Raw genomic sequence first — 24,362 nt, forward strand, 5'->3', positions numbered from 1 at the left:
CCCATCTCTACTAAAAATACAAAAATTAGCTGGGCATGGTGGTGGGCACCTGTAATTCCAGCTACTCGGGAGGCTGAGGCAGGAGAATCACTTGAATCCGGGAAGCGGAGGTTGCAGTGAGCCAAGATCATGCCACTGCACTCCAGCCTGTGTGACAGAGTGAGACTCCATCTCAAAAATTAATAATAATAATAATAATATTTACTGAAATATAACCTGAAGAAGATTAAACATTACTTTGGCAATTCCATGTATTTAAACATCTTTAATAATTCTGTTTACCTGTTTTCTGGATGCTCTAGGGGCCCTCTGTAGCATCTGAAAGCTAGGTGTTAGGAAAGACTATTTATTTTGGGAAGCCTGTTAAATATGTTATTGGCTTAAAACACTTGATATTATGAAATGGAATTTTAGATTACCATAAGTTATTTATTTTTCTAAAATGATGACTTAAAAATTTGAAAAATCAAAAGCTTTTATTAGCCTTTAGTATTACACGAAAATCCTGTTCAAGAGAGAAAGCCAAATTTTACCCTTGCATTAGTTTGCTATTAATGTTAACCCCAATTTTTAATGAAACCTTATGGACAATTATGTTTAATTTTCACTAGTTTGATCATGAAGTGAGATTTTTACAAACCTTTTATAACCCTTTACAAATTTTGCTGAAAAGAGTACCTTGTTGTGCTTTTAATGCTTAACTTAAAGAAAAATCTATGTAATACTCTTTTGAATTTAGTTAATATGTATATACAGAGTTTTCATGGTAAGATTAATTCATACAGTTTTTCCACAGTTTGCTTAAATCTTCTGCTTTATTTTATTTAAGAAAATTCTTTATCCCTAGGCAAAATGTACATTTCCATGCCTTCTTACAATTTTTTAGTAAAAACATTTTACTGTTTTCACACACCTTGCATGTAAATCCATTTTCAGTAGTTGATATGGTTTGGCTGTGTCCCCACCCAAATTTCAACTTGACTTGTATCTCCCAGAATTTCCACATGTTGTGGAAGTGACCCTGGGAGAGGTAACTGAATCATGGGGGCTGGTCTTTCCTGTGCTATTCTCATGATAGTGAATGAGTCTCACACGATCTGATGGGTTTATCAGGGGTTTCCACTTTTGCTTCTTTCTCATCTTCTCTTGCTGCCACCATGTAAGAAGTGCCTTTCACCTCCCACCATGATCCTGAGGCCTCCCCAGCCATGTGGCACTGTAAGTCCAATTAAACCTCTTTTTCTTCTCCGTCTCAGGTATGCCTTTATCAGAAGCATGAAAACAGACTAATACAGTAGACTTAATTACATGTTATCATGGTAACCCTTAGCAATTTTTAACTTTAATGTAAAACTTGGTAATTTTTATAATGTAATAATGTTATAATGTTATAATTATCTACTAGGTTCAGATAAAGTTTGACTTTTTTCAGCATAATTAGAGGCATGGTTACTTTCATATGTCCCCAGAACTTACCCATTGTGAAGCAGGCAAGTTGAACAGTTTTTAAAGGCCAAAGAAGCAGTTTAAAACCTTAAAACATTTAGCAAACCTACTACGTGACTTGCATAATTTAGACTACCTATTTATATTTTGAAGACATTTGCATTTTACCAATAATCTTTAAGGCTGTTTTTATTTTTTAAAGATTAAAGTCACATGAACTGAAAGGTACCAGAGCTTTTATTTTTCCCTTTAAAAAATATTTGATCCAAGGGCTTATCCTTTTTCAAGTTAATTAATTAGAGCTCTTCTTAAATAGACATTACACACACAACACATGTATAACTACACAGACAGGCAGAAGAAAATCCAGCAGCTTAGGGTGGAACCATTTAAGAATAGGGCTCAGAAAGTATGCAGTTTCTGCGGCCTGACAAACAAGCATACCTGGAAGGCGAAAATAGATTTTGAGAGGTATTTATTTGCCTCTAATTTCAGAGGTTTAATGAGGAAAACAGATATTTTTCCCAAAATGGGATTTGTGGTGACTTTTCTGTTTTCTCAAGGAGTCCTAGGTTACCAGAAGTTATCCTAGGGCCTTTTATGCGTGCACCAAGAGTGGCAAGACAGAGTGGAGGAAAATAATTTAGTTGACTGAGAAACAAATTTATGAAGAAATTTATGAAACAAATTTATGAAACAGAAAAACAAATTTATGAAGAGAAAAACATAAAGGCTTTAAAAATATACCTATAACTTAAATATCCACTTTTAATTAAGCTGAGCACTTTTTAAGAAAATTATTTTTTATTAATTAAAACTACAGAGAATATAAACAGTGATTCTTACTATTTCTTTTATCAGTTTATACCACTATCTGTTCACAATAATGTTCAGGTTTTCCAGTTTTCTCTGGAAGAAAGTGGCTGCATTCAGACAGGGGGAGTTTTTTAGGTGGACTGCAGATCACTCTAGCAGCAAAGCTTGATATTTGAGGAGGTGATTGTCTGTTAGCCAGAGACTTTCCCTAGAGGACAGCAGTCCTGCTATATTGTGTGGGGTGTAAACAGTTAAGTTATTCCCCATGGTTAACCTGTTGGCTTCTGGCACCTGCAAAGCCACCGCTGCAACTTCTTAGAGGCAGGCTGGCCATCCTTTAGCCATTAAGTTAAATTCCTTGCTTAGGTAACCCACTGATTGTTGAGCTGCACCTTGAGCCTTAGTTAAAACTTTCAGGGTTATTCCCTTCCTTTCTGATACATAGAGATTAAATGCCTTCCTTATGGGAAGACTGAAGAAAGCTGCTGCTTCCAAGCAAGGCTTGCTTTAATTGTTTAAAGGCTTTTGAGTTTTCCGTTCTTAAGTTAGGGAGTGAGTTTTATCTGCTCGAGTTTCTTTTATGAGGTGGTATAAAGGGTGAGCTATTCCACTGTACCCAGGTATCCACAGTCTGAAAAATTCATTAATGCCTAAGAATCCTCTTAACTGTTAAAGTAAACGGGCTTAATCCTTTTCTCATCTGGTGCTCTCATCCCTTTTGATAAGGCTGACTTACATACTTTACTGAAGTCTGACAGAGCTGAGCTTTAGATTTTGAGACCCTATATTCCCTTTTAGCTAAGAAATTATGAAGAGCTTTTAGTGCCTTCTAGAGAAGCCCTTCACGATTGTGCAGTGGGAGGAACAGAGGCCTGGATTGGGGAGGAGAACAGAAAGACCAGCTTCAGTGTTTAGAAAGAAGTTTACCTTCCTCCCTTTTACCTCCAGAATTACCCAGAGCCCCTGGGTCATAATGGCAGTCTGAGTTGATGGAGCCGGGGGGTTGAGCCTCAGGACCCATTAGTTCTGCTGGATCATTTGTGAGACAGGCCCTGGACCTGGTGACTTGCACCTCTGGAGACATTCTGCCTTTTAGTGGTCCCCACCACAAGCTGGACAGGGTTGAGGTGGCTTTTTTATTGCCTGGGCACTCCCTTTTGAAGTGTTCTGGCTTGCCATACTGATAGCAATTAGCAGGTGCACCAGGGGACTCTGGATTTTTTTTTGTTGTTTGTTTATTTTTTGAGACAGAGTCTTGTTCTGTCACCCAGGCTGAAATGCAGTGGCACAATCTCGGCTCATTGAAACCTCCACGTCCTGGGTTCAAGCAATTCTCCTGTCTCAGCCTCCCGAGTAGCTGGGATTACAGGTCCCTGCCACCATGCCCAGCTAATTTTTTTTTTTTTTTAGTAGAGACGGGGTTTCACCATGTTGGCCAGGCTTGTCTCGAACTCCTGACCTCAAGTGATCCTCCCACCTCGGCCTCCCAAAGTGCTGGGATTACAGGCGTGAGCCACTACACCCATCCAGGACTCTGGATTTTATAGGCCTGTGAAGTGGCCACTACTGCTTCTGTTCTTTTCTTGTGCTTCCCCTGTTTTTCCTAGGCCTCCTCCTCCTGGTTTCTCTTATAAAATACCAAGGAGGCTGTCTTCAGGAGGTTTTTATAAGGTACCCTTAGGTCCCATAGCCTGCTTTTGTAGTTTCCTTTTGATATCATGGGCTTCCTGAGTAATAAATATGTCTTTTAAGATTATCTGTCCCTCAATTGAATTACGAGATAGGGAGGTGTGTTTCACTAAAGCTTCTCTCAGCCTTTTTAAAAAGGCCATCTGGTTTTTGATTTAACAAAGACAGTTTCGAGTAAGATGTTTGGTTCTGGTTCTTTGCATTCTATTGGGAATGGGGATCCTGCTTTTTTTTTTTCTTCACCATCTTTCCACTTTTTACTGGGTTTCTCTGTTGACTGGCTATAGGAGACATGGTGTTTGTCTCTGAATCTCTCTGTTGCCTGTAGGGCTGCCTGCTTTTTGGCAGCCATTAGGATTTGGCTAGGAGTAACAAAACATTTCCCCATGCAAGATTAAACACTTGGGTTACATTTTGGAAAGCCTTTATATATTTATTGGGGTCATTAGAAAACTTGCCTAGGACACCCTTTATTTGTTTAAGGTTCTGCAATGAGAAGGGAATTTGAACCCTAATAGTACCATGTCCATTGGTCATTTCCTATAGAAGCAACAGCGAAATTAGGGGTTTCTTGGGTATTACAGCCAGAGGAGCTGATGATATGACTGCTGGGGGCCCTGGATAAGGGGGAAAGGTAGGGCATTTAGAAGTTGCATTTGAGAGTTCCCCAGGGGTTTGTTTTTCTGAATTTGGGGAGTTATTTTTTGTAGGCTTGGCTGATATGACTGCCAAGAAGGGCAGGATTAATTTTACAATGCTTATAAAGATCTGGGTTATCTTGCAAGGCAGAGAAAGCTTGTACATAGGGAACCTCAGACCATTTGCCCTCCAGTCTGCAGAAAAGATTTAGTTGTTGGATAGTATTGAAATTAACACTTTCCTGAGGAGGCCAGGCCTTCTGTCCCTCCTGAAGTTGGTAAGATGGCCATGCACTTGTACAATAGAGTATGTGCCATTTTTTTTTTCTGTTGAGTCCTAGGGTCAAAGGAGTTCCAGTGTTTTAGAATGCACTCAAGAGGAATACAGACTGCAGATGGTTTGTTACCCAACTAGAAAAGAGGCGGGGGAAAGATGTCTCCTTTCTCTTTTCTGAGTGACCCAGAGTGACCCTAGTCCTCCATCTTGCTGGTTTCCTAGACACACTTGGCCCATAAGGCTCCCAAGATACCCTAGGGGCCTGGGAGAGATTATGTAGTAGTAGGATTTGGGCAAGACTCTTTAACAGAGGGAGTGTTTTAATACTATCTCTGGCTTCCCTTCCTACGGCCCCAGTGAAACATTAGAATTCCAGAGAATGACACCAATTGACTTCCAAATATAAAATCCCATTTTTGTTTAAATGTCAATGTAGTTACATTCAGAGCATGTGCCTTAAAAGAATGCAAAGATTGAATGGCTGTTTTTCCTTTGATGGGGACAGTACCAAGGCTGGAATCTGTCTTACCAGGATGGCTTCCTCCTGGCTATTGAAAGTGGAGTTTTTCTGACTACAAATAGGGTATGGGGCCTGATCACTGATAGAGGGATGTAAGAGAGAAAAAAATTGGGGAACTAGAAATTTGGGGCAAAGAGCTGACAAGGCTCCCCAAGGAGAAAAATTCCATCCCACTAGATGGCGCTGTAAGGTCTGAAATATTAGGTAAAAACTGACTCCAAATTCTTGTTAGACAAAAGTTAGAAAGAGAGTTTTAGGGCTTGATAGGCTGTCTTAAAGTATGCCTCCCAGCAGAATAAAATTGTGTATTAGTCCGTTTTCATGCTGCTGATAAAGACATACCTGAGACTGGACAATTTACAAAAGGAAGAGGTTTAATTGGACTTACAGTTCCACATGGCTGGGACGCCTGACAATCATGTTGGAAGGCAAGGAGGAGCAAGTCATGTCTTACATGGATGGCAGCAGGCAAAGAGAGAGAACTTGTGCAGGGAAACACTCTTTTTAAAACCATCAGATCTCATGAGACTCACTGTCATGAGGCCAGCACAGGAAAGACTTCCCCCATGAATCAGTTACCTCCCACCAGTTCCCTCCCACAACACATGGGAATTCAAGATGAGATTTGAGTGGGGACATAGCCACACCATATCAACTTTTTCATAGAAAAGTATTTTAGTTCTGCTGGGCAGTGCTGGTTTCTCACATGGGAAAAGGAACAGCTTAAATGAAGAAGGGGATAGTTGCTTGGGGAGAAATAACTCCCTGTTTAACTCCATTGAGTGCTATTGTTGGGAGATAAATAGGTTTTCAAATAAATAGGTTTTCTGAATAGATTCCGATCTTGGAATCCCCCATTTTAAGGAAACCACAGAGACAATAATTCATTGGATTACATTCCTAAGGCTCCAGCTGACTTTGCCCAGTAAGACTATATCCCCAGGTTGCAAAAACACCCACAACATTGCATACAAAGCAGGGATAGGAAACATGATAGTTGCAAAAAAAAAAAAAAAAAAAAAAAAAAGGAAAATGTGATAGAAAAAGACTGGAAGTCCTTTTGCCAATTCTCTAATGGACTGTTGGTGACTGGAGTTAGTCCAAGGGACCCCAGGTAACACTGAAGTGTAGCCTCAGCCAGATACCTTCAGTTGCCCCAGGACCTCCTTCTGGCCTCATGTGACAGGTCCTTTGTGAAAGGAAACTGGATTGGAACAAAGTCAACATTTTCAACACGTGAGGGCAAAGGGGGACTGAAAAAGTTCTCTCCAGCAAGCCTTTCCCCTGAGTCTTAAGTCTGGCAGTCACACTATTCGTTTTTAACTGGCTGAAAGGAACCCACTGTTTTTGTTTGCTCTTGAGAGAAGAAAACTTAAGACAAGAAGCCTTGGAAATGAAAGTAAAGAGTTAATGGTCTGCTCTTACTCATCCTTTAGATGAATCCCTTTCTTCCCAGCCAATGCAACAAAATATGTTGTATTTTTGCCAATGTACCAAAATATGTAGCAGTATCTCATTGTTTGAGATAGTACATGGAGTCTTTGTCTCATGTCCAGGAGAATTAAGGAGCGCAGAAACAAGGGTGAGATTGGAGCAAAAGTTTAATAAGTGAAAGAAGAAAGCTCTCTGCAACAGAGAGGGGTGCCCAAATTGGTTGCCCACCATGAGGTTGGGATCCGGGGTTTTTATGGACTGGGAAGGGAAGGACTATGCTTAGTCTGTAGGCTTTCTTAGAGAAAGTGTGATTTAGTTTGGCCTGGGACCTTGGTCCAGGACCAATCAGGAGCTGAAGTGATGATTCATAGGGGCTACTTAGCTTGGCCTGGACCTATCAGGAGCTGAAGTGAAAGCTTGGCCCTGGGACCAATCAGGAGCTGAACTGATGATTCATAGAGACTGGGCTCACAGTCCAAAGCTTGTCCAGAAAAGGGGAAGAGACTATTTCCTTGAAGCCTGCTGGTTATACAAAGGACAAAAGCATTTCTATGCTGAGCCTTGTTCCCTTATTAAAGTGGCTGTGGGCATGTCTTAGGCACAAAGAACAAAGGCATTTCTATGTTGGGCCTTGTTCCTTCATCTGAGTGGGCCAGAGGTTTGTGCAAGTTTTCTTATCTGTGCCTGCAGCCTGATTTTTCACTGCCTAACTTTTGTCTCCTACTGCCACACTACAAGGGAATGGTGCTAAACCTGAAAGAAATCAGGCAATGATTTACTTAGAACAGTGTACACTTTTATCCTTAGAAGCAATAGACAACAGCCATAGCAACACAAACAAGTGAACACAGCAAGAATTGTATTTATCTGGTTTAGGGCCAAGTGAAAATAATGTGGTAAGATTTCTCTGGGATTAGGGGCAGAAGTTTAGCCTGGGGAAAGCTTCTGAGCACCAAGCTTTTAAATTGAGAACATTTTGGGACCTGTATGCTATTTTCTCTTCGTGTTTACAGGTGCCTAGCATGTTTATCTTAATTGTTCCAATGAACCTTTCACCTAAGCCTCTTAAGTCAAGGATCTTTTAGTACAGTTCCACCTACATATAAGAATTTCAAGAAGTTATTTCCCTATACATCAAATGACAGGAAACTGGGAATTTGCATAAATCTCAGTCAGTAAGAACACTTTGACTCTTAAAATGGGAAATGGAGGCCAGGCATGGTGGCTTATGCCTCTAATCCCAGCACTTTGGGAGGCCAAGGCAGATGGATCACTTGAGGTCAGGAGTTTGAGATCAGCCTGGCCAACATGGTGAAACCCCATCTCTACTAAAAATTAAAAAAATTAGCCGGGCGTGGTGGCAGGTGCCTGTAATCCCAGCTACCTAGGAAGCTGAGGCAGGAGAATCACTTGAACCTGGGAGGTGGAGGTCACAGTGAGCCAAGATCGCACTACTCACTCCAGCCTGGGTGACAGAGTGAGACTCTGTCTCAGAAAAAACAAAACAAAAAAAGAAAGGGAAATGGAGCTGAGCATAGTATTTTAAAAGAGATGATCATAAAGTAAAAAAAAAAAAAAAAAAAAAGACCAGGATATAAATAGCACTAACATGGAAATTGTATGCCTGCCTCCTCGTAGGTCTGAATAGAAACTAAAACCTTTAACACTCCCATCATCTTTTGGTACAAGATAAATTGAAGCCCTCCTCCTCCCAGCATGGGTCAACCTTGAAAAGGATTGCCTACATATATCTCCGAGCATTACCCCATATATAGTAGTTAAAAGTGTGTGAAATAACTTCATTTTAAATATAATTAAAGACATTTTTAATTAAGAAGAATTAAAAAGAAACATCTCTTTTTCAAGCTTCACAATTATCTGAGGTACGTTTGTGAGTGGCTATAAATTTTGGAAATGACCACATTCATTAGTAGAATCCTGGACAAGTGAATTTGTGCAAATGTTGTTTTGGTATATGAACCTTATTGCAACTAAAATAAGTTTGTGAATTGACCCAAATTTGAGCTGTTTTAGCATTATCTATAGTAATGTCAGTCATTTTTTGGAAGGAAATTTGAAAATGACTAATACTATAAGTGAACAGTTATTGAGAACTCCCTTCTGAAACTTCGTTTTTTTTTTTGTTTGTTTGTTTTATTTTTGAGACGGAGTCTGTCTTTGTCACCCAGGCTGGAGTGCAGTGACACGATCTCGGCTCACTGCAAGCTCCACCTCCCAGGTTCATACCATTCTCCTGCCTCAGCCTCCTGAGTAGCTGGGACTACAGGCGTCCGCCACCACGCCCAGTAATTTTTTTGTATTTTTAGTAGAGACGGGGTTTCACTGTGTTAGCCAGGATGGTCTCAATCTCCCGACCTCATGATCCGCCCGTCTCAGCCTCCCGAAGTGCTGGGATTACAGGCATGAACCACCGTGCCCAGCCCCCTTCTGAAACTTTGAATGCTAAAGACTCATAACATCAACAGTGTTAACATCCACAATGTATTACAGCATAAATGATACAGTATTTTGTGATGTAAGTATTGTTCTGCAACTCAAGCACTACGGTCAATCATATAAAAATTATAATTACACAATAATAAAAGTTTAATATATGCATGCAAACAGCTTAATCTTACTATGACTTCCTCATGCTTATTTAAATCTGTTGTTTGGCTGTTAAAATATCACACATCTAGATTACAATTCCAAATTCAACAATACAGAGATAAACTAAATATTATACTTTTTACCTAGATAAAAACATTGGAAACATGTAAAACAGTTTTTCGTTTAAATTGTTACACTTTTTGATTGAAAACTTTCATCCTTTGCCAGATTTTAACCTGAAATATGTTTCAATATTGCTTTGTAATTATTTTTAATGTAATGTACTAATACAGAAGTCCTCAAAGAGGGACAGACTAACACATTATTAAAGTCAATCAACAAATTTTACTCAAGGTATCTATTTTGAACAGATTATAAAATAGCTGCCCATTTAGAACAACTGATAAACACATTCTGATTATAGTATTTATAAAAGGATCTTCATAGGTTGTGTACAGAGCTTAATGTTAATACTACTTCTTATTGAGAACAGAGTTCCTTTAAATATTTTGCATCTACAATTGGACTCTAAACACATATTTAGTTCTTTCTTTTGTAAGCAAAACTTATCCAGATGTTAGTGGAACAAAAAACTAGTGAATCTAATTGAAAGTAAAAACTGGCTCTTTACAATTTCTTAATTTCCATTTTATTTCAAACACATTTTAAAGCTTTAGCTATTACAGGAATAAATTAGTGTTACAACCATAGATAAAATATCTGCCTTAAGGTGTTGCAACTAGGAATCTTCATTTAAAGATGGGGTGGACAACATGAGGTCAACTTTAAGTATATGTACCTCTATTTTTTTACACCCTACTACTAGTTTTCCATAGCCTATAATCTAAATTATTCTATGGAATAATATCTCCCTTTAAAGGGGCATATATTCTGATTTGGTGGCTATTCTAAGAATTACTTTAAGGTTATATGGGTATCTACTAAATAGAATATCTGAATATCTTATCTGAATGTCTACTAAATATAGTAGACATTCAGAAAAGAAAATATGTATAATTATTGTAGATTCAAGATATCTGGGAAAATTAGGGAACTCTTTGATGTATAGAGAAAACTGCAAAATATCAATGACTTTTTCAAGGCAAAGTATATTAAAAGTGCATTTGTTTTCAATCTCATTCTTTTTTATTATTATTATACTTTAAGTTCTGGGATACATGTGCAGGACGTGCAGGTTTGTTACATAGGTGTACACGTGCCATGGTGGTTTGCTGCACCCATCAACCCGTCATCTACATTAGGTACTTCTCCTAATACTATCCCTCCCCTAGCCCCCGACCCCCCGATAGGTCCCGGTGTGTGATGTTCCCCTCCCTGTGTCCATGTATTCTCATTGTTCAACTCCCACTTATGAGTGAGAACCTGCGGTGTTTGGTTTTCTGTTCCTGTGTTAGTTTGCTGAGAATGATGGTTTCCAGCTTCATCCATGTGCCTGCAAAGGACATGAACTCATCCTTTTTTATGGCTACATAGTATTCCATGGTGTATATGTGCCACATTTTCTTTATCAGTCTCATTCTTATTGATACAATAAGGACTATTGGAAACACACTTCTACTTTTAATTAGCTTTCTCTATAATTAGGCAACTAAAGCACTAGAGCTCTCTATTGGTACAGAGATCACTTTTGTCCCATTTAAAACAACACACTTGCTTTGCTTTTTACTGCTTTTACTATCTTTGATATCTTTTTGCTTTGGGTTAGCACAATAAACAAGCAAAAAAATTATCTGCAGTGTTGATAGTTGAAAAGAAAATCAAATTTCACTGTTAAGATAATTTGGTTAAAAGGGTTTCTCTTATTGCTACATAACTATTTTAATGCTTTATTCCTTTTACAGCTCCCTCTATATTTCCCAACAATTATTAAAATAATATGATTTGAGCACCCAACTAGTTAACTGATATCACAACTTTATTTTTGAAGAGCAAAATGACAAAACAGTAGACATCTTACATTTTTCATCATGGAGCCAGACACAAAGTTAATGACTGGGTGAGGGATCTTTCTAACCTTGCCTGGCTTATTGGCCCACAAGTATCAAAATCAGTATTTTATTTACTGTTGTTCCTTTCAGTATTGAATGAGTAAAATACCAATGGTAGTTTTCTTTTGGGTTAAAGTAATACTACAGGCTTTACTTTTGACTGAGTGAAAACAATGCAAGACACTTCCGTGAGATGATTAACACTTTATTTTATAGTTTTTTTATTGCGGTATACTATTCAGGGTGTTCTACAATCTTATTGAACACAGTATGGAAACATCAAATTGATATTATTTGATAAGCATAATCTTTTATTCTTGATATAAGAAAATACTATTTTTTTCTGAAATAGGTATCTGTATTTTAAAGGGATAATGGTTAGTTATGAGTAAATCATTGTTTAATTAAATACTGAACTGTTATTTCTCACAAACATTAATATTCTCTCTTGGAAACAAATGCAATGTGTCAAATAAAATATCTAATACCTCTTTCCAATAGTCAAATCATATTTAATACTTCTTTAGACTGGTAAAATATAATACATTCAGACCAAAATCTTGTTTGTTTGTCTATAGGTAGGTATATATGGATATATAACTTGAAAGTTTCTAAAGTACAGGAATTCATTTTTATATACAATCATTTATTATAGGTAAGGGAACTAATTAGATTTAGGACCACAATACAAGCTTTAGAAAGACTTTCTACTGGGCTTAGTGTCCAGCTCAGAAAACAATATTGCACTGTTGAAATGTTTTCAAAAGTTTCTGGCTTAAAAGAGCATTCACTTTGATTAGAATTTTCTGTATTATTTAATGTAATGTTTTAAATTAAGTGGAAATAGCCAAAATATGAGGGACTAGGAACTGCTATTGAGACTACTTTTCCTTTACCATTTCTTCTCAGTTTTCTTCAGTGTAGCAGTTCTTAAAGTGTCATTCCCTGACCAGCAGCATCAGCATCATCTTGGAAGTTATTAGAAATGCAGATATTCTGGCCCCACATCTGACCTGCTAAATTAGAAACTCTGGAGGTGGGAACCAGAAATCTGTGTGTTTACACACAGATAAAATGATTGCTCTAAAATAGTGGTTGTCAAATTGTAACATGCATTAGAGTTACAAACCATCTGTGTAATTCTAATGCATGTTAAACTTTGAGAACCACTATTTTAGAGCAATCATTTTATCATTTCTTCTGTGTGTATATATGTGTCTGTGTGTGTATGTATGTATGTATATAATTTGCAGCACTGTTGGCCATGGGGCATCATTATATTATTTGTATATAATATCTATTAAATAACTTTATTTTTGTTTTTATTATCTTGCAGTTTTTCTGGTTGGTGTATTACTTTATTCAGTGATAATATGAAAATTACTATTTTCACTGAAGGATCTACTGAATAATCATTTTAACTCAGCTATATTGCATTCTTGAAAGCAATCCTTTCAATGTAAGTATGACGTCTTTTCTCATTGTCTTTGAAAATATAGTTCTAATATTAATATAGACAGGTAAAGAGTGGCTAACTTCTTATGTTTCCCATGGTCAAAGGGAACATAGAGTTGTAATAGGGAGAACAATTACATTTTATTTATTATACAAATATCCATTCATAGTCTTTTGTGATATCTTGGCAAATTGCTTGCTTTGCTTTGCATTCCCAGATGAATTTAACCAGTTGAATAATGGAAACCACTTTGTATTGATTTTGGCATTGACTATAGTCAGATACATTACAGGCATACTAATAGGTTAGGCTAGATGGGAAAAATGTTAGCTTAAAGGATAAGTAAATCGGGAGAAGACAGGGAGCCAAACAAGATTTAAATATTCTGCAGTGTGAACTACTGCTGATCTCCACATTTTGAAAACGATAATTAGAAATTTCATGTTTTGTGCTTCTATTGAGGTTTATTTGGAAAATTATTGAAGAGTTTCGCCTTGAATTTGGAATTTTAGCTCATGAAAATGTAGCTTTATAATTCATACTTAATAAACACACTTTCAGTAACTAAAAGTTGGATTGTACCCAGGACAGTATTATAAGCAATGTGGGTGGCTTTGTTGCAGTTTTTCCACCTTTACCATGACATTCATCCAAAGTTTCTATTTAGCCATACTTTTTGCTTCAGAAAATTCAAATTAAGTTTCCCAACAAGTTTTCTAATGTGCTATTTTTGATATATGGGTGATTGACTCTACTGTATGCGGTTAAGTATGGAGCCATAATCTACACATTAAGATAAGTCCTTTTACTTTAATGCCATATTGGAAATTTGTACTAATAACACTACATTGATATTGTACATTATGTGAAAATGAGCAGTAGCTGTGCCAAAAGGAGCATAACATTATTGTCAAATCTTGATTATTCATGTTAATAGAGGTCAGCATTTTTGGAGGCATGTATAGATTCCAGATCAGTACAAATCACTTATATTTACTCCATTGTGACATGTATTTTATTATATTTTTTTGCTTATATATGTCTATATGTGTGTGTATATATATATGTTTGAGTGTATATGTATCACAAATTTTTATCATAATTAACGTTTATTTCTAGGGCTAATTTTAAAAATTTGTAATTTTCATTTTCTTATATAACAGTAGAGGTAGTTAGTGACATGGTAACTCAGAATTTGTCAGTTAGTAATGATATGTCAATAAAATAGACTTGATTCCAAAAACAAGCTTTCATAGTTATGGCTAGAGAAAGGTTAAAAAAAACCTAACTGGTTATTAAAGCCTTGATTTAGACAGTTGAATAATGTGTTGCTCACGCAAGGACACCATTTCTCCACATCCTAGCAAGTTGTTGTCACTGTTTCTGTAATTATTATGAAATACTAGGCCTAAACTATTTTATATGTGTGTTTTTAAAGCTTGTAGGTAATTGAAAAACTAGAATGTTTGGAAATCACTAGCATAGATAATTAAGTGGCAATTGGAAAGTTGCACACTGATGGACAGTTTTTCTACACCACTTTCCTGGTATAAAGTGAAGTTAAATTTTGGACCACTTTTTTATCTTTGCAAGATCTTACTGCCATTCTGTTTGGGAAACAAAATCCTATCTTCTCCCTTCTCTGATATCTAGGAACAGATCCAAGATATTAAGTAGAGCTTCTTATTTCTTGGTTTGAAGGATATCTTTTGATCCAGGACTTCTGCATTTTGGCAATTATTTATTTTAGTTAAGTCTCTGGATGGTTTTATTTGTATATAAAGGTCCTGTCAACTTTTATTTGGGAAAGAATTTCATAATTTCAGTAATGTCAATATGGCAACATAAATGTTTTCCTTTATTTTCAGATCATAGATGACTTACATGGAGACTTTAGGCCTAGGATTTGACCATTGAATGTTTTAAAATTTTTACTGATATTGACAATGGAAATTTGCCATTAAGGAAAGGAAAATATATATTTGCAAAACAAATTTGCACATGAAGAAGGAATTTTAGAACTTTTGCTGTATCATAAATTAAAATCTTATAGTTTATATGTGATATTTAAAAAATATTTATTAGGTAAATTGTTTTTCTTCCTAAAACCTTTACATGAAGCCAGCCAGTGTTATGAACTATTCCTTTTCTAGATTGAGAATTTGAGCATAACAAACTGTTAGCTTCTAATAATTCAGTGATAATTTCAGGAGAAGGAACTAGAAAATAAGATTGCCAGTTCTCATTGCATGTTGTATCACTTCATGTAGCATCTTGCTCTTTCCAGTGTCCTAAGATGCTATATAGATCATTTCATTTGATAGATAAATTACCAAATTCTGAAAGCGTGATATGTAGTCAGTTTGGTCCATCCATCTTTAAGAATCGATTTGGATATTCACGTAGCTGATCAAACTGTATAAACATTAGTCATTAAAGTGGCTTAAAACAAGCATCCTATTTCATGGGTCATTTCATCATATAATAAAAATAAATATTCAGTCTGTAGTTCATATTTCTAGGGATTACATACAGAGAAACAGAATAGGTTTAATTTTTCCTTCTCACTAACACAGATATGCTGTTGCTTAATTGGCCTTTTGCAAAATGCATGGACTATCAAAGTAGTCCATGTAGATGTCAAATAAGATGATTCTGTTTGCTCTAGTTCTACTAGGGAAATACATAATACTAAATTTCAAATATTTATATTCTGTTTTGATAGCTCCTTAGATAGGCAAAATATGAATACTGTCCACACAAATCTGTCTTAGGCTTCATATTGTTTTTTATTTCTGGAAGTCAGGAACAAATGCCTAACCCCAAAACTATGTCCATGTTGAATGTTATTTACTTTCCTAGATTTATTTGTTTAGACAGCTTATTAGCGTACTTGAAGATCCATATAATCACTGCGATTATACATAATAACATAATTATATCTACTTGCATTTATAGTGTTACCATATATTATAAAATGTTAACTTCCCAACATTCCCTAAACTATAAAATTATCTGAGCATAATATATTGCGAATCTGGAGTGAACATTTTTTAAAGTTTAGGAATCTTATGGGTTTATATATTCTTATTCTCATTTCAGGTACAAATTTAGTAGTCTCATTTGTTTTTCATTTTAAATTGACATTCCTTCAACTAACATTTTTTAAAGGCTACTGGGCACATAGAAGAGGTGATAAATTAGGTACTTTCCTTATTAAGGAATTAAAGGAGCTCATACTCTAACAGAAGACTTCAGTAATATTCTTTTAAGTAAGAGCAGTTATATATGAGAAACTGAAAAGTATATGAGAGAGTGATCTGATGCTTTTGGGATTAAAGATTATATATATTGTTTGTAAACACTATGCCATTGAATCCATTAGTTCTAACACAGAGACATGTTATCTGGTCTCACTTTACAATCATGATAATTAATCTCAATGATACATTATGGTTATCCCATGAACAAAATTTATATCACCAAAGAAATACCATCATTATAGTATTTACATGAAGCAAGATTGAGAAAGGCTACCATTTTATATCAACAGTCATTGCAACTCCAGCAAATTCCTGAGAAATCTGTTTGCATTCATCAATGTATCTAACACCTTCGACATAATAATTGTGGCTTTTATTTCACTTTTATATTTAAACATGATTAAATACATTGGTAATTTCCTTCCTAGTATTATCATGATTTATGTTGAGGGTAAGTCTATTTTTAACTTTTTCATATGCTTTAGCATTGGTTTTAAGGTGCCTAACATATTTCTTCCCAATATTTTGCTTGCTGTCTAGTGATCTACTGACTTCACAATGTCTGAAATCAGATTCACCAGTCTCACTTGGGATCAAGTTATAACACTGAATCAAGTGTTAGATGAAGTAATTCCAATTCATGGAAAGGGGAATTTCCCCACAATGGAGGTAAAACCAAAAGACATCATTCATGTTGTGAAAGATCAACTCATAGGGCAAGGAATTATTGTTAAAGATGCCAGATTGAATGGTTCCATAGCAAGTTACATACTTGCAAGCCATAATGGAATCAGCTATAAGGATCTGGACATTATTTTTGGTGTTGAGCTTCCAAGTAATGAAGAATTTCAAGTTGTTAAGGATGCAGTTCTAGGCTGTCTACTTGACTTTTTACCAAAAGGTGTAAAGAAGGATAAGATCTCCCCAGATACCATGAAAGAAGCTTACGTACAGAAATTGGTCAAGGTTTGCAATGGGTATGATTGTTGGAGTCTTATCTCCCTTTCAAATAACACTGGGAAGAATTTAGAACTAAAATTTGTGAGTTCACTCAGACGGCAGTTTGAATTTAGTGTAGATTCCTTTCAAATTGTTTTGGATCCCATGTTAGACTTCTACAGTGACAAAAATGCCAAGCTAACCAAAGAATCCTATCCTGTTGTGGTAGCTGAAAGCATGTATGGAGACTTCCAGGAAGCAATGACACATTTGCAACACAAGCTCATATCTACCAGGAAACCTGAAGAGATTAGAGGTGGTGGCCTTCTGAAGTACTGCAACTTGCTGGTTCATGGCTTCAAGCCAGCCTGCATGTCAGAAATCAAAAACCTAGAACGTTATATGTGCTCTAGATTCTTTATTGATTTTCCTCATATAGAAGAACAGCAAAAGAAAATAGAATCATACCTCCACAACCATTTCATAGGTGAAGGAATGACCAAGTATGACTACCTTATGACCTTGCGTGGAGTTGTGAATGAAAGCACCGTTTGCCTCATGAGTTATGAAAGAGGACAGATTCTCCACCTGATCACCATGATGGCTTTGAAAGTACTTGGAGAACTAAATATTCTACCCAATACAGAAAAGGTAACTTGCTTTTATCAGCCTGCTCCGTACTTTGCAACTGAGGCAGAGTACCCTATTTATGTAATATCTGAGCCACCCCTCATTATCTTCCAGCCATAGCACCCACTGCACTTTCATGGGTCAAATGGTATGGGTTAAAAAATACACATGCAACCATAGAAACTTTGATTTAATTAAACACCACTTAAAAGCAAGTTTCCAAATGTAAAATTCAAGATCTGTTTTTGTTTTTGTACAGTTACCAATTATTTTCAATTACAGTTGATGGAATAGTAGTTACCAACTATTTTTGACCAATTAAGCCATCATAGTAAATACAATATCTATAAACCAACCACTTTAAATGTTTTTCAAACGTTATTGACTAGCTATAATAACTTTCAAATGTTGGGTTCCTCTTGAAATAATTTTCAAATCTTTTGACTACTTGTGACTTTCAAATTTACTGTGACAAATATATTAGACATGCCTGCATCTTTGACTAAAACATAAAAGGACAGATTCATGTTTTAAAATTAAGATGTACAGTGAAGTATCAAATTTTTTATATTCAGTCAGTTCCTTTGTTACATTTAGTTCTTTTTTTCTATTGAATAATACCATCAGTAAATTTTCAGTACTTAACAGAAATGCCTAATTTCAAAAGCAACAGATTCAGAAGACATTAAAACCCTGGACTTTTCAAGCATTTTTTTTGACAGTTAAATTGGGTTGGATACAAAAATCCTACTATAGTTTAAAGGAATTCTGGAAAAAAATGGCTCTGGAAAGCCCTGGACATTAGTAATTTGTCATCTATATAATAAAACATTTAGTTAATTTGTGGATTTGAATAACAATACCATACAGCTGTGCAACTACTACTGAGATCAGATACAGGGTTTTTTGCCCCTCAAAATAAGTTAAAACAAATGAAAATGACCAACTCTGAATGTGAAAGCTTTCTATCATCATCTACTACAAAGAGACTCTAAATGGCAAACAGGAAAAAACAGGCAGAGGTTTACAGCCATAGCATTTACCATTTTATGGCCTATTTGAAAAACATCTTTATGTTGAGAAACATTCCATTTCAGTAAGTTAAAATATTTTCATTGTAACTAAATGAAGCAGGTTTTTCATTTTGCCTTTACCAAAGATCATTTTCTAACATGCCACTCAAGTGCCTCTTCATGTGAATTTTTGCATAACACTATAATTTATTCAACAACTGTGTACATTTACAATATATCTAAATATATACTTACTACATCGAGTATACTGCTAGAAAAATCTACCAGTGGGATTAAAAATGTATTTTCTTCCCATAATGAAAATAATTCATGACCAATATTACCTGAAGTGTCAGAAGGGGAGCTGTCTTAAATTAATATGGATCAGGCCATTGGAAAACTTCAATATTTCCACTTGGTTATGATTTTTTGTGAGTTTCCATTTCAGTTTTTATTGACCATCACATTTTCTATCACAACATGACCTGACAGTTGTATCCCGATAATTTGCCAGTTATAGACTGTGCTTAACTTATCTTCACTGTATTACAATATTGGACAGAAGTACACCAAATATGGCATTTTCAAATAACCAATATTTCCGAGATGTTTTATACCACAGCACAAGTGGCCATCAGTATATTTTTAAAGAATTATATATCACAGAACCCTGAGGCTTTAAAACACTATGGACTTACCACTTTCTTGACAAATAAAGAATTTGTAAATACAATAAAATATTTAGAAATGAAAGGACTATGATTGTGTTGTCATGGGTATAGATTCAGTAGGTTCAATATTTTCCAGAGTGGTATTTGACACTAAATAGCAGAATTCTGAAGCTATTTGGAAATATCTCATACCCTATGTGCTCCTATAGCTTTCTTTGATCCCATTGAGAATTTAAACTCCTTCTTTCCTAAAAAGCAAATTATTTATGGTATTCTCCTAAAGCTTTAAATCCTGATAGAAGAATGGCCTGAAAGCTAGGTGTGTTCTCCTAACATTTTAAGCATGTATTTCCCTTATAAAAGCAAAGCTCTCAGAACTGTTATCTATGACTTTCTCAAGAGAAAGAATTTAAACCTCTTGAATGGGGATGGTATCACTGAAGAAAAAGCTGTAGCTTTATTTCTCATGGCTTGCTTTCTATAGTTACTGTTACCAAGCTAGTACTTTGCTCCCAACCAACCAGAAAAATATCAGTCTTCAATAGTGTATGAATATCTCTCCAGGATTAGGCTAGTTCCCTTGAGAAGGAGTATTATTTCATTCTGCTCATTAGGGTAGTAAATGGAAAAGTTTTTCTATAAATTAATGAATGCTAGTCTCTTTGCCAAAAGGAGTTAATAGAAGTTATTTTTTTAAAAACCCTACTCTAAAGCATATGACATCCCATTACCAAAGAGAAACAGTATTATCTTTGCCTGTTTAATATGTAGCCATTTTATTTTGTACAAACGCAATACTGAGTCTTGGTTTAGGAAGTGTTTTTTTTCAGGAACCTAACCAAAACCAAAAAAGAAAGCAATTTTTAATATAATTCTAACATTCATATCTGTGAGACAAATTTTGTCAGCTACAGATACATATTTTTTAAACCAGAATATTCTTGTATTTCAAAAATATCCACACATTATTATCAAATTTCTACAAGTAGGGTATTTATAATTTTTAAAGTTTTATATATTCTGCTAATAGTGACTCATGCCCAATTTAGTTGAACAGAATTGAAAGAGAAGGATTAACTAGTTGATTTAATTTAGAAAAAAGCCAGCTAAATTCAAGACAAAAATATCAGAGCTAGAAATGTCAACTTCCCCTCAAAACTGAGAAAGCCTTCTGTGCCCAAATTCCATCTTCTTACATCAGCAAAGATCTATTAAAATACATTCAAATTAAAGAGTTTAAAGTTTGTCTTTAAAGTCACAGTTTAGTTATGCATTGATAAAAATAAGATGAAAAATGCCTCAGATGCAATTAAAAATCCTTTTTATTCAGTGCATCTATTACCTGGAAGTAGTCGTTCAACTTTAAAAATATGGGAAGTTAAAGCATATAATTGAGAACATTGTTGAAGTTTTAAAGTTTCCAATACTTTTCAAAATTACATTGATTTAAGAGTGCATATGTCTCACTTATTGAAGATTTTCAAAACTATAATTTACATTGTAAATTAACATTAAAACAGGATTGGGACATATGCAGAACTACAATTTGGTAAATATTTTCATGAAGACCACTTTGATAAGGCATCAAACCCAGTATTTTAACCTAATCTGGGATTTATTTCCTTTACCATTGTAAAATAAAATGCATTTAACGTTTTGTTTTTAGTTGTGCTCTCCATTTGGTGGTTATATTCTGTAAGTTATAATGTTAAAATTTATGTAATAAGCATTTGGAAATTTTACTGATGACCCACTGCTTCATTTAATGAATATTTCTTCAGCACATATTGAAAGTAGCAAATCTATTGGGATTTCAGTGTTTTGCTCTTAAGTGCTTCATTAAGGAAACAGTTTTTCTTGAATTTTACAAGTTTTAACAAAAAACATAGTATTTAGAATATATGCTATCTGGAAGCCAATTTAGCATGTAACTCGTGATCTTTGAGCGTAACACATAATTTCTTTTGCTTTTTTATGGGGGAATGTAAGGTGATTTTTTCAAAATTTTCATGTTTAAGGCAGTGCTACATGGATGTATTTGTTTTAAACAACAAAAACACACTTTTTGTCTATATGTAACTCTTGAAAGAGCAAAAGATAGACAATAGATGAACAGCTGAATTTTATGTGCATGTGTTTTTTATGGCCTGTCAAATAAACCAAACCTCCCTATCCTAGAAAAATAGTATCATATAGATATACATTTTAGTAGCTCAGAGCAAAATAACTAGCCCCTGTAAATGCATAAAATGACCTTTCTAAGAAATAAATGTCTTCAGAGGGCCCTCTTTGAAAAAATTTTTCTTCTTAATTTCCAAATTAAAATTGATGAGTCGAATAACCCAACCCAAGTAATGTCATGGTAATTTTTTTGACAATTCACTTGTTATATATTTAGATGGTAGAATTTGAACCATTCTCTAAAATGCTAATAAGTAGTCCACCTTATGTTATGAATAGACATGGTTCAGTCACACCTGGTCCTTTGGCTCAACTAGAGAACTCAGAAACATGGGATTGAATTCTTGTTTTAGTATTTGTATAACTCCAATATCAGTGGCGGAGGTTGATCTTCATGAAAATGACAGTAGAAATAGTATGAGTGTTCACACTAATATTCTATTCAGTAATTTCACTTTTATCATAGGAGGACAACATAAATAAAACTTGTCTATATAGCAGGTGGCTTTAATCCCAAAAGGAAAAATAATACAGGCATTGTCATATTTTTGACTTGTAAAATCAGAGTTAAAAAGGACATTCTTCTATTATGTGTAGTAGTCACTTCCAATATTTTTAAAATAAAAATTGATATTAGATAGCCATTACATGTATGTATTTGTTTTAAAAGTTATTATAAGTGTTCACTTCTCCCCAGTAAAATTAAAGATTCAACACAAACATATGTTTGCAGATATTTGAACAAACAGAATTGTAAATAATTTTCTCTAAGCTTCACATGTAACCTTTTTGAATGCACGAGATTTCTACATTAATTATTTTCTTTATGGTTTTGGGAGTTTTGTAAGGTAGTTTTGGACATTGAGAATTAACTGCCTTAAAAAACCAATGGTGGTTAAGGCAGTGAACTTTAGATAACTATTGTCTTATCGAAAGATTTGCTATCAGGTAAAATGCATTTAATAATGTCAGCAAGTAAAAAGTGTAAATTTTAGCAGTTTTAAGGTTAAAAATTGACTTCCTTTAAAAGCACCTAAATACATATTTCAAGTGAAAGGCATTATATTCTTCTAGATAAATAATATGTGTACCAAAACAGAAACCATGCCAGGAAAGTTATCTGATTTCGAAATGTAGAGGACTATATTCAATATGCTGTGAATAGATTTCTATGAAATTCAGCAACTATTTACTAAGTTAGGGAAAGTACCTCTATAGAAGGGATATATAAATTCTGGTAATCCTGACAGTTTCCAAAAAGGGAGCATGTATTCCATTTTCCTGAGGACCAAGTTTTTAACTCCTACCGTTTTGCTTCCTCATTTTCTTCACTTATTGCAATGATACTTATTTATGCTCACAATGATAAGATGCAAAAAATGACATCTGGGTGCAATTTGTTGCTGTTTATATTACCAAAAGACAAAATGACACTATGCCAAGTTTAATTACTAGTGAGGGAGAGTCTAGAAATGTCATGATTATTAGTCAGGTAGAATTGTGTTTGTGGATGGTCCCGTTCTAGAAGAGAAAGCTTTCATGTGTGCATTATAGAGAGTCCAATTTTAGGAGCTCTAATATTTCAAGATTTCCCTTAACTACATACACTAACAACACTTTAATTCAGAAGCCATGATTCTAGAGATAAAAATTCACTTCTCAGTTCTTGCAGAACCCAGGAATTCTAGGCAGCTAAATGTGAAGAAATGACTTAATTGGCTTACTGTATCATTTAGAGCTCAGACTGGTATAAATTATAAAATACCTTTCTTTAGTAAGAAATGTCAAAATTATTTTAAGCATCATTACATGATACTGTGTAATTCCTGGGAATTTTTAAAAGATAAGTTGCATTTCAGTTTAGATTTGAATATATAAAAATTATAAGTAAAATCATTTACTTTTTTTTAATTTAATTTTATTTTTTTCTTTTATTATTATTATTATTATTATTATTATTATACTTTAGGTTTTATGGTACATGTGCCCAATGTGCAGGTAAGTTAATCATTTACTTTTAAGAAATGAAAGCCACGTCAATTTAGATTTCATACATAAAATTATGTCAAATCATACAAACTTACACATTTTAAATTCCTATAGATTTTAAATTCCTATAGACTTAATGGTACATTATGATGTAAAACTTTTCCTAGATGATTCACCTTCATAAATTATAACGCAATATCATATTTACTGAATAAAGTTCAGTATATTTTATGTATTTTATTCAAAAAGCTTAAATATTTTTTAATAAAGATTGGAAATAACCCAATGGATTATCTGCATTTTCCAGATCTCAACTCATTGTAATTGAACGATATTGTTATATGAATATGTTTTCAATTTGCCTTTAAGTTCTTTTGACACAGTTTAGTTGTTCAATTTATAGATGGCTGACACTAAAACTATAAGTTGACATGGCAAACTCTGATTTGATCTTTAAATAAAAATGTTCCAGTATTTTTAAAACAAATCCCGTATATCTCTGGAAACCACATTCACTTTATATCCATACACTGCCACTAGACTAAATAGAAAAGTAACATTCTCTTGTCAGTAGTCTCCGTTTAGATTGAGTGAAATCAGTGTTAGTAACTTTTCCTTCTAGTTTGAAAGTAATAAGCAACTACAACTTTTTTTAAGGAAATTTTTATTGTGGATATGTTTAAACATGCACAAAAATACAGAATGAGCCTTCTCCTGTACCCATGCCTCAGCTCAGGTTATTGATATTTGCCAGTTCTGTTTTACGTATCCCAGCTCTTAC

General features: G+C 34.7%; 1 protein-coding gene across 4 annotated transcripts in view; it reads left to right on the top strand.

Annotated features, from left to right (window-relative positions):
• The window catches only part of TENT5D (terminal nucleotidyltransferase 5D), a 105,522-nt gene extending 86,032 nt beyond the window's left edge, over positions 1-19,490 (top strand). For 2 of the 4 annotated variants that reach the window (XM_054471782.1, XM_054471781.1), the window contains 2 exons: positions 12,776-12,898; positions 16,699-19,490. In XM_054471782.1, the coding sequence (XP_054327757.1) occupies positions 16,717-17,847 (1,131 nt within the window). In that variant the 5' untranslated portion in view covers positions 12,776-12,898; positions 16,699-16,716 and the 3' untranslated portion in view covers positions 17,848-19,490. The remainder of the gene's footprint in view (positions 1-12,775; positions 12,899-16,698) is intronic. The other 2 variants (XM_054471779.1, XM_054471780.1) reach the window with 1 other exon arrangement.
• Positions 19,491-24,362: the final 4,872 nt, after the last annotated feature.

This window comes from Pongo pygmaeus, chromosome X (genome assembly GCF_028885625.2).
Source record: "Pongo pygmaeus isolate AG05252 chromosome X, NHGRI_mPonPyg2-v2.0_pri, whole genome shotgun sequence".
NCBI classification, from domain to species: Eukaryota; Metazoa; Chordata; class Mammalia; order Primates; family Hominidae; genus Pongo; species Pongo pygmaeus.